The sequence below is a fragment of the Beta vulgaris genome, chromosome 9 (assembly GCF_026745355.1).
Source record: "Beta vulgaris subsp. vulgaris cultivar EL10 chromosome 9, EL10.2, whole genome shotgun sequence".
NCBI lineage: Eukaryota > Viridiplantae > Streptophyta > Magnoliopsida > Caryophyllales > Amaranthaceae > Beta > Beta vulgaris.
Window position 1 is genome coordinate 40800449 of NC_079210.1, and position 17828 is coordinate 40818276.

Below are 17828 nucleotides of genomic sequence, written 5' to 3' on the forward strand. Positions count from 1 at the left end.
ACCTCACTCACTCAATGTGATGTATTATCAACCCTCCCGAATTCGTCTTTCTCACCCCATATCTTATGTCAAGTGGTCCCCTACTTTCCAAACAATCACATCTTTTATTCTTACTTTTATACAATTTACTTAAAAGAAAACATTCTCCCTCTAACCACACCTAAAAACATTTATTTTGAAGACTTAGATAGTTAGGCACTTGCAATTAGTTAATTGCATTGCATTGCCTGACACCTACTTGTATTAGCTTGTTAACTAGTATATTAGTATTAGTTTTTGTATAGAAGTGTTTAACAAAAATCTGATACTTGATTGTATATAAATAAATATATCAATATAATCCTTTCTTTTGGCAACTATATACAACACAATTTATTGTCGGGTATTCTTTTGTTAAGGGGAAGTAAGTTGAGCAAACATTTAGACATATTAGTCATTTCAACTCAACATTCTCCATCCTAAAGCTCCATAAACTCTTTACCCAAAGATACATTTCCAAGTCCATATTGTTCTTTTATTTACCATAGAGGATTTAATTTATCAATCTTAACAGGTCAAAACCTTTGATTTAAGCCAATTCCACCATTTAACAAACTAGGCCAATATGATATTTTAACGTACTTTCACGTCAAAAGAAAAAAAAATTCCAATATTCATCTAAAAACCATCTTTTTCTAAGATTGTCATAGCAAGAACGGCTAAATATCTGAAATTCAAATATCCACATGTTAGAAAATGAGTCTATGAGCACGTATTTTAAATTGTTGTTCATTCTTCTAATTCACACAAAAGATATTTAAACATCTAGGATTTCTCGTCCTAAACTCCTAACCCAATAAACATGACGCACTTTTTGCTATTAAAAAAAAAAATAGGACAATACTTTAAAGTGAGACTTAAAAAAAGAAGGGTTTATACTCGTGTAGTAGTTCAATTTATGCCAAAGGAGGTTATTATTGTATTTTTCAACATCTTGTTATATAAATGAAAAAGATCCAAAACTAAATAATAGCGTCAACGGGGAAAGGCTAAATGCCCACATTCCACACCTCCCACTTCCAAGTATTTTGGATTACCAACGAAAATCCATGTCTGAAAACACTTAAGTGCGCTCTTGAGATAGACAACCAAAAACCTACATCCACCACACCAACATAATGTAATGTGTAAGTGGAATGCAGCTTACACATGCAATTCTACTAAAAACTTATTGAACCAAAATTTGTCCTTACAACACAAAAAACTGGGAGGCAATACTAGAATAATCTAGCCACATTTTATCGCTTACTCCCTCCGTCCCTTTATGCTTGCCCAGTTTCCCTTTTGGATTGTCCATTAATGTTTGCGAAATTTCTTTATATGCCATTTTTTCTTATGACGATAAACTAAACTCGAATTGTGGACTAAATTATACTCTATTCTCATGGGAATGATGGAAAATACAAATTAAAAACTACTTCCTCCGTTTCTAAATAAGTGCAACATTTCTTGTTTTCACGTTTGCCAATACATTATTTTAACCATTAATATCTTCAATTATCAATAACTAAAAATTATAAAAAGTTGATATTAAAAAAATTCACATTCAGACAAATCTAACAAGATCCTACATGACTATGTTTTTCCTAAAATGTAAATCACCAAACCTAATTAAAGTTTAAACTGTGAATAGTAAACACTATGCAAATGTTGCACTTATTTTGAAACGGAGGAAGTATATAAGAAATGGTTTATAACTCATTATAACCATGATTCCCTCAAGAATAGATGATTTAATGGGCTCTACGAGATTGGTTAATATTTTCTTGTTTCAGCTAATTGTTTTCTGAAAGAGAAGTTTAAGTTGAAAGTGAACTCTCACTAATTCTTTGCCGTTTGTGACATTTCAGTTCATTTAACGTTCAGAGATAAAACACCACTGAAATGCTTTAACCCCATTGCTCGTGAAATCGTCTGGATCATTGCCTGAACTTTCTCGATGGTTTTTCAGATTGAAAATTTAATAAAAACCACACACGAATGAGAACTAGCGGATAAGTTGAGGGAAGCTTTGCAAGTTAAGGTTCACGCCCGAATTTTGCCAATACGCAGATGATTTTGCTGCATCTCATATTAAGATGGAGGCACACTCAAAGATTAAACAATTGGCTAGGAATTAAGATTAAATTAAAAGGCTAAGAAATCACATACCACAAAGATATAAGAACTGGCCCCCCGGCAAATAGTAAGTCCATTGGAGATTCATGTACTCCTGCACAAGATATATTACATTCCAATTATGAGAGAAACCTTGGGGGCCAAATACGTATAAATATAATACTAACACATAAGCTAATGAAACTCCAACACTGCTTTGTGCCAGAAATTAGGCATCAAACATAGAAAATTTCCACAACTTATCTTCTGCGCCTTTGGTTCGAATAAGCGAATTTTAGAGCACGAATCTAAGCCTTTGTTCGACTAATAAAATACAATAAAAACATCTAGAGCAGTTTCAATGATGATTTATAACTAAAGCAAACCTCACTAATCACCACCTGATTTCAAAGTTCAAACAACAATATCACCTTGATATAAACCCATGGGAAGTTTCATATAATAATTTATCCTTCTATTTTCAAAATACTATGCGACACCAAGACCTCTAGAACATGAGATTTTCCTTGCTCCGAAACGATTATGTTCCCGAAATCCAAGTCGTTTCCATGCTGATTAAGCCCGAAAATGGATGGTTATTGAGGTTTCCTTGTTTCCAACCCAAGCCATTTTCGTGCTACATAGACAAAATACAAGTAAACTATATGTCGAACTTTTGCACCGGGAGGAAGTAGAGTCGATTTTCCATGTTGGTGCTAAACAAAGGGATCAATAAACCTATTGACAAACTAAGTAGACCATTAAATATTGATAACCCAACTAACAAACCAATATCTGGAAACACAAAGATACAACTCACGAAAAAGGGAAAAAATAGAAAAAGTTGCTAACGTGTTCTTCCATAGAGATCCTGGTGCGGAAGCCATCGAACTTAGTTGGAAAAAGTCTTGAAATGGTGACAGCCACCCAAGACCATAGATCAAATCCCATCTATAACACTGCAATTAGGCATTCTATAACACCAAAAGAAAATGGAAACACAACTAATGCTGGCTAGCTCCAAGCAGATGTAGCCACCTAATGTAAAATAGAATGGCGAAACAACCACCAAAAACCTAAGAGAATCCACAACACCTGGCACTTATGCTTTCAACATCTAAACATAGAGGTGACTATTCTAGTTGCCTTGATTGACATTCCGGAAAGATTTTACCACAGCAAGTTCCTAGATTATCTACACGGTCTAACAAAAATGAACACGAACCAGCTAATTTCACAAGTTCCCTACAAATATTGGATCTAAAATAACCTTTGACTTTCAAATAATAAATTACTCCAAAAAATTACCAAGTATATATAACAAAGATATGGATAGTCTACCAACTTAATTCAAACCTAAAGCAGCAGAACTCTTGCTACTAAGAAGTTAGCGTGAAGCAGTGAAAAGAAATCATGACAAGTTATTAGTGCACAACCCCACGCCACCCAAATCTCCAAATAAAATAACTCCCTGCGGACTCTCAGTTGCATGACAATTGATGACTCCCACCCCATTGCAAACGAACCATATGATTCATAAGTTATATGCAACACATTCAAGTCATAAAATTAAAGCTGACTAGATGAGAGTGACCAAAAAATGCTATAAAGCAAAAAAAACAAACTAAATTGATATGTAATCATTATTATTATTATTAATTATCATTTGTTACTGAAAGAATTAGGGATTTCTATATTCTATACAAAAAGAACAATTATATTCCCGGGTCATGTAACTATAAATGAAGACAGTGAACTCATTACAGTTTCCAAGGGTAGAAACTCATCTGCAGTTGACAGACCATCTACATAAGTGCACATGACTTGATAGCTCTTCACCTTTGGTAGCCATTGAACTCAAATCCTGAAACTCAAGTAAACATGGATGTCACTTTCCTGAAATAAAGATCACCATATATAGTGTCTTAAATACAGCACATATCACAAGGAAACTGGTATCCATCAAGAATTCAGTAGCTTCAGATGGCATACCCAATTTAGTTTAGAATCTTCCTTCATCATCCAAAGATATACCTCTAGATTAACAATGTTCAGAACAGGATAACAAAGAAAGCCCACGATTGATATATTAGCAGTGATCAAAAACTTTTATCTTAATTCCCAGCTCATAGCAACTGACAGATAAATTCATATTGGCATTAGTATCTCAAAAGAAAGACACAAGCATACAGCTTACACAAGTATACTACTGCCAGATTCTAGCTTTGAGGAATCAATTTGAAATAGTTCAGAGCGAGGTTTCAATTGATATAGATTCTGACCAATTTATACTTAAAAAATCATAACTGAACCATCGGTCCTGTAACCAACAAAGGGCACTTGACCAATCATTTAGCTGTCACGCAAAAACGAATGGACAAAAGCCACAACTACCCTGAACTAAAAGTGCAATACCAAACTGAACAATAAACAAGCAACTGCTCATTATTAGCCAGCCGTTAAGACTTAGGTATGTAACACAATTCCTACTGTAGAACACTACATAAGATTGCTTTTTACTGTGATGGAGAGAACTAATTTATCTACAACATGCCATAACCAAGGATTTATAGGGCTATCCTCACAAAGATCCTTCTCAAACACTTGAAAATACAGCCTTTCTGCACAACTCCTGGTGAAACCCAAGTATTGCGTGATACTAAAGGCCAATGATTAAGAGCATATAATTTTCTGATACCCACTATCAGTCATAGCTCACTAAACCAACTGCAACATACTATACTTTGGACAGGTAGGTACGAAATAATTTGGACAGGTAGATACGAATAATGGGTGAATATCAGGTAATGATCCGAAGCTACAAAACTCCAACTCTTCTGATTCCCTCACTTATTTATTTGTGCCAGACTCGGGTTGTGTTCACCCCCACACGACACTTGGGTACTTCATTTGAAGCCACAACCTTGACAATTGTTCTACAAAATGGCTGAGTCTGACACCGTATCCCAGTGGACACTTGTAGGCACGTAGCCCAGTCTATATAAAATAGATGCAAAGTAACCATATCAACTAAAAAACTTCAACACTTTGGTCTGACAACCAATTCAGCTTGATTGGCTTCCATCCATGAAAATATGGAGAGCCAGCATGCAAAAAAAAAAATTGCAGGTAAATCCTTCAAGCAGAAAACTGATCATACTTATCCACTGAAGAGAGATGCAAACGAGAGATTGGTTCATTAATGATGAGGTTACCCTAAGAAATTAAGATGTGCCTAGAAGATCATCAAAGCATAATGAATGTCTATGCCTCACGGTGCAAGTAACTTTAATGCTAAAATCATCAAGACACTGCAAGATATAATCCTTAAATTTAAAATAACGTTTAACAGAATCTCCCCTAATTATAAGTTGTGTTTTATCAAGGTATGATCTAGAAGCAATCTTTCAAAAGAAGAAAAGCTAGACCAAGGAGAATTTTTTGAATTTTTAGATAAAAACTGTTTTCTTAATCTAACATTTTGTGTAAATCCGTTAGCATCATATTCCCTAGTGTCTTCTTCAATATCAGTTTTCTTCATGCTAACCCTTACGTAAAATTTGCCATATCCTTCTCAATTTTTCATGTTTATCTTTTTATTTATTGTGACTTTGTGAGTATTACTATACCAAAGCTTTTAAAAAAAATCAATCAATATTCAGCAAAAATTACAACAATAATAATTAAAAGAAAATACAAAAAAGTTGATCCAAATCATAAAATTCCAGGTCACTGTTGATCACAATCTGACCCATGACATGAAGACTACCTAAACTATCCATGTCAGCAATCAGTATCATAAAAATGGCTACTAGAAAGAAAAGCTGTAGATGAAACTCAAAACTTGTAACAAAAAAAGTGTCAAAGCATAAGAATGCAAAATTTGCATGCAACTACCTGGTGTCAAGCATGGATAAGTTTCTACTGACAGGACACCTGCAATGAAATACGAGCCTCAAATCCATTTAATTCATTGAACCACGGCACCTGAAAAAGGGGAAATAAAAACATATAATGACCTGGAAAATGAGACTCAATATATTCCATTAATTAGTATAAAAAGCAGTAATAAAGAAATAATCTTGCATCTAAACATACCAAAATAAAACGGAAAGATACATCATAAAAGAAAAAACAGAGAATTTGCGGAGATGTGTACTCCGCAGATTGGCAATTGAAAACAAAATCAAAAAGACTCCCATACACAAACTCCAAAACATATAAGGATAGCTGAGATTCTCTGCTGAGATTATAAATTTAAAACTAGAGGGTTGAGATGTCAAAGAAAACCTACAAAGAAGCAACTACCCAATAGACTTTATAATATAATTACTAAAATTCAGAAAGTAAAAGACAAAACATATTGCTACAACTATAAAGCCCAAATGCCTAAATACATTACAAAATATTACAACACAACTTTTATCCACAACTCACCTTTTAGAACCACAATTACATGGGATCTTTTTCTCCTCGAGCGGAAACTTGTAATTATACGTGATCTCTTCACCAGCAGATATATGCCGTTTTGCATAGATAAATATCCTCTTTTGGCACTCAACACTTACAATTTTGGTGTAACAATTAGGCTGTACAGAAAAGACGGTTTTGCAATCAGTTACTTATTCATAGAATAGGTTCAGTGACTTTTTTAGTAACATTCAGTATCTACCTCACATGAATGGTTTATGAATCTAGCAATTCCACCACGTTTTGTAGCATCAACCTGCATGCATTTCAGAGACAAAAAGTCAGGTTAAATGCCTTTCTTTCCACCACCCAACACGGATAATGTTTGAGCAGATAATACGCAGTCAAAATAGCTTATTAACTTCTACATAGGTTCATGGAACATCCAGTGACCACATGGCCAAAAGGCAGGTAAAAATTATCATTTGTTCATTCAAAGCATAACCGTAGGACATATTTCCGCTGGATTCAACACTATCTCAAGAATAAATATACCCTAGACCTCATAATCCAAGACTCTCATGAGAAGAACTGATCTTTAGCTTTGACACAACAGTAATCTGTAAGGTACTTAGGTACACAAAATCATGAACTACATCACCTCAAAAGAAATAGAATAACTACATCATAAAATAATATGTACGCATCAGTGTATCTCATTACGTTGTTAGTAACTTTTATTGGAATAATGCCAGCATTCAGCACCCAAACTGATCAGAATAAAAGCTAAAGTTAAGATATTATCATGGAATTTCGAAGATGTGTCAGTAGGATTCACAATGATTGTTGTTTTTATCTTGTATAAATTGCAAGGGGTTGCATTCATAACACATACACTAATGACACCAATACATAGGTGAGTCTTGAAAATGTATACACGAGCGCGAAAGATATAAGGTCAAAATGCTGGTTGCAGAAATATAAAGGCTAAGGACAAATGTTTTCAAGAAGTCTCCAGTGAACTCATATAGCATCAGCCATAAAACATACAGGAGAACTGAGACTCCCATTAAAATAAACAAAACAAGAAAAAACACTGCAGTAAAGCACGAAAATCATGTTCTCCAATCAAATCTGTATAAAAGTCGTCAACATCAACATGAGGTTCACTCTTTGCAATTAAGCATAACGAGCCTCTAAACCGCACCTAAGAACTGCACTCAATCTATCTCTAAAAGTGTATAAAGCAAGAGATGGTTCAGCTTCTAAATAACAATTTACTTACCACATAACCATCATCCAGTCTGAAAAGGTAACTGCTGCCTATACCCATCTTCTCATATTCCCGTTCCCTGATATCAGATATCTGCACAAAACCAGAAAACTATGTTAGTGCTTTCTATTCCCGAAAAGAAATTTGACATAACCACCAGACAGAATAAAAAGAAAGATATTGCTTCCTATTTTACTTTGTAGTTTGCTAACATTCTTGCCAATGCTAACAGAACTTTAAACATAATTAAAATTTTGAAAGTGAATGATAGTGAGAAGAGTAAAGTCTAAAGAGTAAACGGAAAGCAGAGATGCCATATACCCGAGGTCGAATTAGTTCCCCAACATATTCAATGACAAAATCCTCTGCTTCAATTGGTTCCAGTGCAACAAGACCCCAATCGTGAATCTTACTCCGTTGGAAACGTAGACGCTTTTTCCTAGCCTGCAATAGAAATATGCATAAATAACCAAAACCAGTGGATGCAAAACATGGTAAAGAATGATAGTTTTAAGGTTACCTTTAATTGAGAAGCCTTTAATAGCTCAGCACCCTCTGCTGCTGCTAGTAGGTTCCGCATTTTAACTCGGTTGGTCCTAGCAGAGATTCCCTTAACATGTGATGAATGTGAAACATTGATATCAGAAGTAAAACGCTGCATTGTAGTTATTTTAATTCCCCTGACACGAGCTCTTTCAGCAGGTCTTGCATGTAAGGACCAGTTATGCCATTCCCATCCATCAATTGAAGATCGAGCACAACCCTTAGACACTGGACAGGAACTAGACATCTTGGACTTGCTCAACTTAGTGCTTTTTCCAGCCTTTTTCAAAGCTGCTTGCTTTGCATCATCATCCACAAGCTTCGGAAATTTTGATGGATGTGAAGGTGAATCATCAACCAAATTCTTTCTTTTCAGCTTCAATATTGTAGTTGCTGTACACAAGGGAGATTAGAAGATGATTAGAAAAACAAGTGCATACTTAAAACCATCTCTAGAGATAAATCTTTCGCACATAGAGATATTAGTATGATGAAGCTAACTTTTCTACTTTCCATAGACCCAAAAAGAACTTCAAGAACTGCTGCTGCCAGAACTAGCTTTGACCACAAAACGAAAAGAATTGGACCAATCGGAGTGATTTGGGGGTGTAGATTCGGATTCATGAGAAAGGCACAAAATAAATATTAGCTATCTGTTGAGGCTTGAGCCACCATACTTCACTCCAATATCAAATGGCAAGTATACTTTATTAAGTCTAAACTATCACACAGCTCCCGAAGACCTTTCCTACAATTCACCAACCAAATTCTCAGCCTAAACTCCAATTTTTGAGATAGCTACTTTAATAAAGAAAACATAGCAAGAAATCTTAATATAGTTTTCTATGTCCAAGTCCTGCCACATACATACTTATCAAGAAAACTGCCACAATACCCAACTCCACTATGAAGATTATTAGAGCTATCTGCTTTCCATATTCTCCAACCTTCCCTCTCATCGACCACCAAATGACAGGCAAAGAACGTGGTTATAATAATACAAGAGGCATTCAACAAAGTAGTGCTTACCTTGCTTCATCCTTTGGGGACGATCAGCAGCGAATTTATCCTTGTTGGCAGTCTTATGGGTGCTGCTGCCACTAAGGATATTATCTTTCATATCCGCTTCTACACTTGTAACCCTTTCTACTCCATATTCCGGATCCTCCAAAGAAACAGTGCCTAATGAGGAAATGGGTCAATAATACATCAATCATATGTGCCAAAACATAACATAATACTATTCATAAGAATTGAAAGCATACTCTGAGAAGGCCCAGCAATCTTTTGCAGTTTTTGACCATTAGACGACCTGATTGATTGACAATTTCTGGCTAAATTTCGTTTCACAGCTCCCATTTTAGAAGTTTCGGTGAATGATCCTGTTTCCTTCAGGCACAATCCTTTAGCCTTGTGCTTTAAATTTACAATACCTGAAGCTGCTGATCCAGAAACACTCTTGGAACTCTTTGGTTTTCCAAACTTCATCAATGATTGATGGCGTAGCTTAATATCCCGTAAAGGTGGAGAACTTGGCTCAGCTCCTGATTTATTAAGCACTTTCTTTCGCCGTGAATAAGTAAACTCTTCAACAACTGAAACTTCAGATGGCCCCGAGCTGTGACAACTCTTTGATCTTTCCATAAGAAGGTCAAGCTCAGACTGCATGGAAGGGTTTATTTTATGAAATTTTTCACTTCCGATACTGACTTCCTCCTGCAGCAAATGCAAACAGAGAACTTCAGGTGATACCCTAAAAGAATTTAAAATATAATAACACACATAAACTACAGAAGGCGAAAAAAAGACAACAAAACATAGCTTCGATAGGTATTTCTCGCTTCACCTGTAAGATGCTCTCAGAGTCGCAATCAAAAATTTACCTGAACAAGATCACGTTGCTTCAATAAGAGACGCATATCATCATCAAAAGAGGATAGCCACTCTCTGAGCACATCATCATGCAACTTTTGGCGGCATAAAGCCAAGACCATAAACTTCTTCTGCTTGGGAATGCTCTCAACTAACCCTAACTGCCGGAACTTGAAGCTGCTTGATGAAACCATATCTTTCTTATTACACCCAAATCCAAAAATTGCGGGCTCATCAGTTCTTTGATCATCAGTTTCACTGAAGAAAGGCATACCCATTCTCTTGAAAGCACTTCCTATGAAGTCAGATGAATCATATCCGTATGGTGGATCAGCTGTCTGACAAGATCTTATTGCCTCAATAGGAATCTTCAATTGATCAAGAGAAGGCTCAACTGCCGAATCAGCAGATCCAGGGGGCAGTGGTTCATCAGTTGAACAATCATCCATTGCTGTGCTAGAAGGTGCACCCAATCTCCTGAAGCTGATTCCAAGAAAATCAGATGAAGGGTGCTTGTGCAGAGACACAGCAGGCTGATCTAATGATTTAATCTCTTGTGAAAGGATCTGAGATTCATCGATGCAGATGCATCCAGAGTCCATCCCCTGGACCATCTTCAAAGCAGCATGTTCTCCACTATCGATGTCATTACACAATAGTCCCGACATTTCAACAGGAACCTATAAGACAAGACGAGTCTTCAGCTAATATTAAGCTTGTGCTAAAAAAAAGGTAACTTAGATAGACATTCTTTAATGGGGTAGGTGGAGCCATTTACCATCAAACTCAATTTTGCAATTACCTCACTTATTACATTATTCTTCACGCGCCTAGATAGCTTATAAACTTCATTTTCAACAATAATATCCAGGAAATCAACCATGGATGTTTTTGCAGACATGAAAAGTTCCTCTTCTACCCTAGCAAATAACCCTTCCCTGTCTTCACCATGATGCTGAGCACTGGATTTAGATAACTTATCCTGCACAATAACATGAAATCCGGGGGGACAATCAAGTTCCACAGCAGGTGCACCCAGCTCTCTCTACACGGCGCAGGTAATACTAAAATTAACATTTGAAAAAGATTGAAATAGCAAGAATAACAGTGTAGTCGACCAAACTTACAACATCGGTTTTAACTTCTGCGGTCTTCTGGAAACCAGTGGAGATTTCATCCAAAACAGCTGCTCCTTCAGTACTGTTATGTGACCATCGTTTATTATTTCTCCAAGTGAGTGCAGAATTTGCAACAGGTTCATAAAAAACAGCATTCCACAAAACCGGCATACAGTAGTCAAAAAGCATCTGGCTGATGGCTTTTCTGGCCACCTGAAAATTCTCAAAACTGCCAATACATTTTATGTTCTGGACGTTGCAAGACTCCTCAAAATTAGCTGAATTTGAAGAAGTTGAGACATCACCCGGGCAGGAAACTGTTGCAACACTTGAAGCAAAAGTATTCCTTTGCTCAGCATTGGCTTTGGTCTAGCAAAGCAAAACCCCAAAACAAAAGAAAAATAATTACAGATAGAAGAAAAAGAGGAAGAAAAACAAATAATACGTAAAGCACGAACATGAAGAATAGATCTCCACAGGCACTCATAGATAATGATCATACCCTTTCAAATTCAAGCGAGCACTTTCTGGAATCCTCAGAAACATGTTCGCTCTTGATTTGTTTCTGAGTCTTCTTCATAGCAACAAAGTCCACAATGACATTGGCAATTAGTTCATCAAAAACAAACCGGCGAGCTGACTTCATGATTCCATCATGCAATTGAGACCCAATTTCTTCCGATATTTCTGATATAAGTTCCGACGAGCCAGTATTTTTAATCTCTGATGCAGACACTGATGATAAACTCTCTTTCCTCCATGCATTAATCAAAGACAGCAGAGTGAAAGGACTACAGTTATTATCCATATGACGTATCTGTACAAAAAGGGCAATACACAATATAAAAGCATCAATATAAGACATTTGAAAATAAACTGAAAAAAAAGAAGAGAAAAGCCAAATGCACAAATACGGGATTAGCCCTAACAGACAAAATCCCAAGGTTTGCAAAGTTAGCACAATGCCAAAAACAAAATACCGCCTTTATGCTCACAAAATCTTGATGAACTGTTAGTTTGCTTACCATAACTGAACTGTGTAGATAACCATACTGATGCCAATAGCAAAGATCTGAAAGAGAATGTGGTCCCATAGCTGTCCCATATCCGTCCAGGAATACCCAACATCTTTCACTCCAAGAAAGTGCCTTATATAATAATAAATATATATACTCATTAGAATTTCTTTTCACATTCAAGAGACGAAGTTCAAGGAAGAAAGAGATTATAAAGATAACAGCTGAAACAAAATAGTTGAATGACTATAAACTGCCATCTCAAACTGCTAAAGTTGGTATACCTGCTGCGGAGCCATAGTGATCCCTGGAGCTAAGTTTGAGTCCGACACTATCACATTAGAGCCGTAAGAGTTATGATTTGCATAACTTTGTTGATCATAACTATGCAAAACTGAAACAGAATCTTTAGGGGTATCTTGCCCAACTACAGCAACATGGCAGTTGGTGGTTGTGGACACATCAGACGTATCTCTTGCAAGATACGCAAATCCTGTGGCAACATGGTCAGGATACTGCTTAAAGAACTTCAACTGCACAGGATTGAGTAATGCACCATTCACAATAGGATAAACAGGAAGCTCATCCGGCAAAAACCCCGTTGACAAGCCCTCAAACAACTGTTGCTGAAGATAAGGCCCACACATCTGGCCTTGCTCATTAAGATACATCCATCCGGTCACATAATCCGACAAGCCATTTCCATTACAACTCTTCTCTGGGTATGCAATTCCAGCAACACCAGAAGCATGAGAGACGGCATCCGTATCGCCAATCAAATTCACTTGGCAATTTCTCTCTGTGCTCAAAGTCGATGGCATTTGTCCGTCGCAATCACTTCAATACCATAAACTGAAAAACAACACATAGAAACCTCCTATTAACACCTTTCACATACACTCACTAACTTTACACTTAATCTATCATCAAATAAAGAGTATATTAGCTCTAACGCCAACCACAATTAAATTAATGCTCAAATTAACAAAGATTAGGTTAAATAATCAGGTTAAACGAACCTGATAATATGAAATCGACTAAGGTAAATTAGATGATAATTAGCTAGTAGCGTATCGATTGATAACAATTATACAATTAGGTTAACAATGTATTAATAACTCAATAATATCAAAAAGATAACATGATGAAATTTTGCTCAAATATGTGAAAGATCCAAATTTTCAAATCTTAAAGATAATACAATAAAATTAATCGTAAAACAAACCTTCAATCTTTTGTGGAAGATTTGAGTTTCGATCTAGAGATTAATTTGCTCGCAAAAAAAGTTTCTCTCACTAATCGTATGAACCTTTCAATTGAAGGTGAATTAATAATAGTTGAATTGTTATGTTTTCCGAGGAAAAGTTGGATGGATGGATTGAGAGAGAGAGAGAGAGAGGAGATTTAATCGATTCGATGGTTATTGGTTTAGGGTTAGACTTTAGATAGACTTTTTTTTTTTTTTTGAGGGGAGACTTTAGAGAGACTTGCTATATCCTCTCTTTTCCTTTTTTTTTCTTCTTGTGAAAAACGAGGCATTTGAAGCTTAAAAAAAAGTATTGATTAGAAATTTTTTCAAATTAAAGTCAAAATTAACAAGGATGTATCAAGAAGAATAAGAGTTCTAGAAAGATTATTAGATATCGAGAGGTTCTCTCTCTATAACACATTTCTTTCTCTCTCTATAATTTTATTCTTCATCTTGTAAAAACTTTCCTTCCAGCCACCTAGTTATTCGATTAACCAAAAGCATAATCCTATTGAATCTATTGTGTCTCCTACTCGAAAATTAACCTTTCTTCGTACTCAATCATGGCCTAATTCTTAAAAGGGATTTGTTCGAATGGAGCAATCTCAATCTACCTCTAACTTTGTAGTATGGCATAGGAAAAAAGGACCGATGCTTAAAACTCCGTTAGAGCATTTCAGCTTTCACCCACATGATGTTTCATTGGTTCTAGTAGGCAAGTTCATTAATCATCGCGACTTCACAATCAGGCAAGTTCAGGATTGGGTGGACTCATTAGTTCTAGGTCTTTATGATACTATGAATTTCAAAGGAGCCCTTCTCATTATTAAAGCATGGAAACCCCTAGACTCATTCAAATCTTTTAATTTCTCAGAATCGGCCTTATGGATAAAAATAGAGGGCCTTCCTCTAGTTATATGTTCCAAGGCGCTTGCAAATCTCATTTACTCTCGAATAGGGAAAGTTCTCTATTACGATGAAGCATCTGGAAAACCCGGACTCAAAAAGCACTTTAGAGCTCTGGTATGGCTTAAGGTAAAATCTCCTTTGATACCAGGGATGTATCTCGAAATGCAAGAGGGCAGATCAATATGGATAGATCTCAGATATGAAGGGGTCTTCATCTTCTGCAAGAGATGCGGACGGATAGGGCATAAAAGCTCGTTATGTTCGGTATCTTGGGAGAAAGCAAAGAAATCTATCGATAAAGCTATCTCAAAAGTAAGTATTCCGGACTCTCCAGTGATGTTTGGTAGCCCAAACGCGTCTCTGTATTCCAACAAAATAATTGGCCTCCCTCCATCCCCTGAATTCATGACTACAATTGTTAAATTAAATGAACCGAGAAGAACACCAATGGTCAGTTCATCAAGCAGTAGCTCGGATGACGATAGTGGAGGAGATGACGAAAATCACTCACATGACGAAGAAATGCGGAATGCGTCATCGGGTCATGAATCTCCTAGACACAGAGGAGATAGTAATGGAAGTGGTCAATCGGGTCCATCTACGAGACCCGCCCCACATGGGCCACGAATGCACAATATCGGAAAAGGTTCCCATATTTGGGCTGGGCAAGTTCTCGGACCCAGCTTGAATCCTCAAGAATTTCAACACTCGGTTAATACTAGGGGTAAGGGTGTAATTTCAATTATTAAACCAACTTTCAAGCGAAAACGAGTGCAATCTCGCGGGAAATTTTCGAGTGCATTAAATGCATTGCACTCACCTGTTGTTTCAGTGAAAAATACGGCCGAAAAGAAATCTTCCAGATTTGAGTTCAATGGCACTCTCTCTCCTCATTTTAAATCACCCAGCACCCAAATTAATGAAACAAACCCATTTCAAAATGCAAAACCTTACCAAATCGGATCATTTCTTCCCCTTAATAACACTACCATAAATAACTCTCCACTCTCTCTCTCTTCAGTTAAAACCTCTCCTTCCCTCTCCTCACATGAAAGTCCAACTGACACTATGGACTCTAACACATCATCCCCTCACTCCTCAAATTCTATTACCCAACCCTCTCATTTATCACTACCCCCACATCACTCTCAAGCTACAGAAGATATTAACCTTCAATTTAATGTACCTGTCCCTTTTGAGGATTTACCTGATCTTCTCCCACAAGGAATCAATATGGACCACGTCAACAACAATAACATGGGAAGTTCGTGGGGAAACTCGCTTGCCAATAATAGCCTGTCATCCTTTTTCAACTCCGAAGATGCTCTATTTAGAGGAGAATTTTATGCTGATCCTTATTCTTCAAGTGAACCCATAGATTGGGGAGAGTTACAAAATTTTTTACAAGGGTCAAGCTCAACCCATTCTCCTCAAACTCCTCTTCTTATTCCAGCGTCTCACTCATCTTTGCAGACGGGATCCTCGAGTTCATTCCACTCTACCGTAGCGGGGCTCCCAGCGTCGGAGTTCGCTGACCTTCGTATTTTCCCTTGCTGGCCAAGTTTCCAAGCTCCAATAATGGAGAAGGCTGTTGAAGAAGAGAAGCTGAATGGTAAGAGAAAGTTTGATGAGCTTTCGGAAGTCCTGGAAACAACAAAAAAAATATCCGAAAACTTAGTTGAAGTTCCAGTTCAGCAAAAAATGGAAATAATTGTCGTTGGTAAAGAAGAAAAAGCTGAGGAAGGAAACGTTGAGACAAAGCTGCAGATTGGGAACTCATCTTTGAAGAAAAAAAGGAAGATTGCTGTTGAAAAGATTTCTAAAGGAAAGGCAAAGGTAAGTCCCTCCAAGCCCAAAAAGGAAATTAGCCCATCTTCTGATACTGAAATAAAACCCACGCCCATCCCGGAAAATGAGTCGGAAGAAGTAGCTGCAGTTGAAATGGGCCCTCCTAGGCGCGGGTCAGGACATCCTCCTAGGCCTAAACGTGTGATAGTTCAAGCTCTAGTTTGTGATAAAAAAAGAAAGTTCGAAGAATTCGAGGCGCTAATTGAGAGTTTTATTAGTGAGGTGACTTTGGATTTACATAAGTGGATAGCAGATAAACGTCAGGAAATTCTGCGCAAATTCAAGAAGTTCAAGCACATGGCTTTTTTCGGAGAAGATGGCTTCGAGACTGGGCCTAAGTAGTCTCCGGGCGCACCATGAGAATATTGGCATGGAATTGTAGGGGCCTAAAATCAGCGGACACCCCTACAATTCCGTTCCTAAGCTGGCTTGTCCGCAAATTCTCTCCTCATATTTTGTTCTTGTCAGAAACTAAATCTACTGCTCCTGATATTTCTAAGCTATCTATGTATTTTGGGTTCCCGGGTGTTGCCACTGTAGATCCTATAAATAATGCAGGTGGCTTAGCGATCTTTTGGTGTAATGATGTAAAGATAGAAGTTGCTGGTAGCTCCACTAACCACTTTGATTGTATTATAAATGATGTAGTCGATAACCTTATATATAAATGGAACCTTATTTTGTTGTACGGATCGCCTTACCTAGAGTTTAGGGGTGAGGTGTGGGATCGTATATCACAATGTATAATTCATCATGATTTAGATAGCGTAGTCATGGGGGATTTCAACCAAGTAGAGTTTCTTAATCAAAAATTGGGGGGTTCAAATTTCATTCCAGGCAGAGAACAATTCTCTTTCTGGAGGAGTAACATGGGAATGTCGGAGATCAGTTTTCATGGCCAACCTTATACTTGGTGCAATAATAGGTCAGCGGGAGATAGAATATATGAGCGGCTGGATAGAGCGTACGCATCGGAAAATTGGATTCAAAATAATCCAGAAGCTAAATTAATAAACCTCCCTATCCTAATATCCAATCATAGTCCCATTCTTCTGCTCATTTCCCCACCTCAAGAAAGAAGAAGATCTCCCATTAAAATGGAAGCATGGTGCCTGGAGTTCAAAGAAATTTCGGATATCATATCGGAGCAATGGCACACTCAGGTAAATGGATCTCCGATGTTCAGAATTGCGCAAAGGTGCCGTCACATAAGATACCATCTTGTCAAATGGTGTAAGGAGTTCAAGAGGAACAACAACATTAGCTGGGAAGATTGTGTAGGCCAATGCGGTGAAGTCCAAGCTAGCCTTCCTTGTGTCAACGGTGAAATTAGGGATGAGGAAGTGGTGAAATCAGTCAGAGAGAAACTAGAAATCCAGTTAAAATATTGGCAACAAAGGGTAAAAAGCAAAAGCAGAGCGTGGGAAGATTCGAACACCAATTGGTTCTTCAGG

At 37.1% G+C, this 17828-nt stretch overlaps 1 protein-coding gene across 5 annotated transcripts; it reads right to left on the bottom strand.

Annotated features, from left to right (window-relative positions):
• Nucleotides 1-655: 655 nt before the first annotated feature.
• Nucleotides 656-14304, bottom strand: LOC104903815 (hypothetical protein). Of its 5 annotated transcripts, none has more exons than XM_019251929.3 (18): nucleotides 13594-14304; nucleotides 12653-13220; nucleotides 12378-12500; nucleotides 11855-12169; nucleotides 11362-11721; nucleotides 11013-11279; nucleotides 10246-10914; nucleotides 9628-10078; nucleotides 9392-9544; nucleotides 8340-8755; nucleotides 8141-8263; nucleotides 7832-7912; nucleotides 6809-6862; nucleotides 6574-6725; nucleotides 6034-6123; nucleotides 3901-4000; nucleotides 2191-2251; nucleotides 656-1135 (listed from the first exon to the last, which is right to left on the bottom strand). In XM_019251929.3, the coding sequence occupies exons 2-15, from the start codon at nucleotides 13187-13189 to the stop codon at nucleotides 6102-6104; spliced, it is 3723 nt and encodes a 1240-aa protein (XP_019107474.2). In that variant the 5' UTR covers nucleotides 13190-13220; nucleotides 13594-14304; the 3' UTR covers nucleotides 656-1135; nucleotides 2191-2251; nucleotides 3901-4000; nucleotides 6034-6101. The 5 variants fall into 5 exon arrangements, with proteins under 5 accessions (XP_019107474.2, XP_019107475.2, XP_019107473.2 ...); XM_019251930.3 differs by lacking the exon at nucleotides 656-1135 and adding an exon at nucleotides 1167-2100; XM_019251928.3 differs by lacking the exons at nucleotides 656-1135; nucleotides 2191-2251 and having other exon boundaries at nucleotides 3766-4000.
• Nucleotides 14305-17828: the final 3524 nt, after the last annotated feature.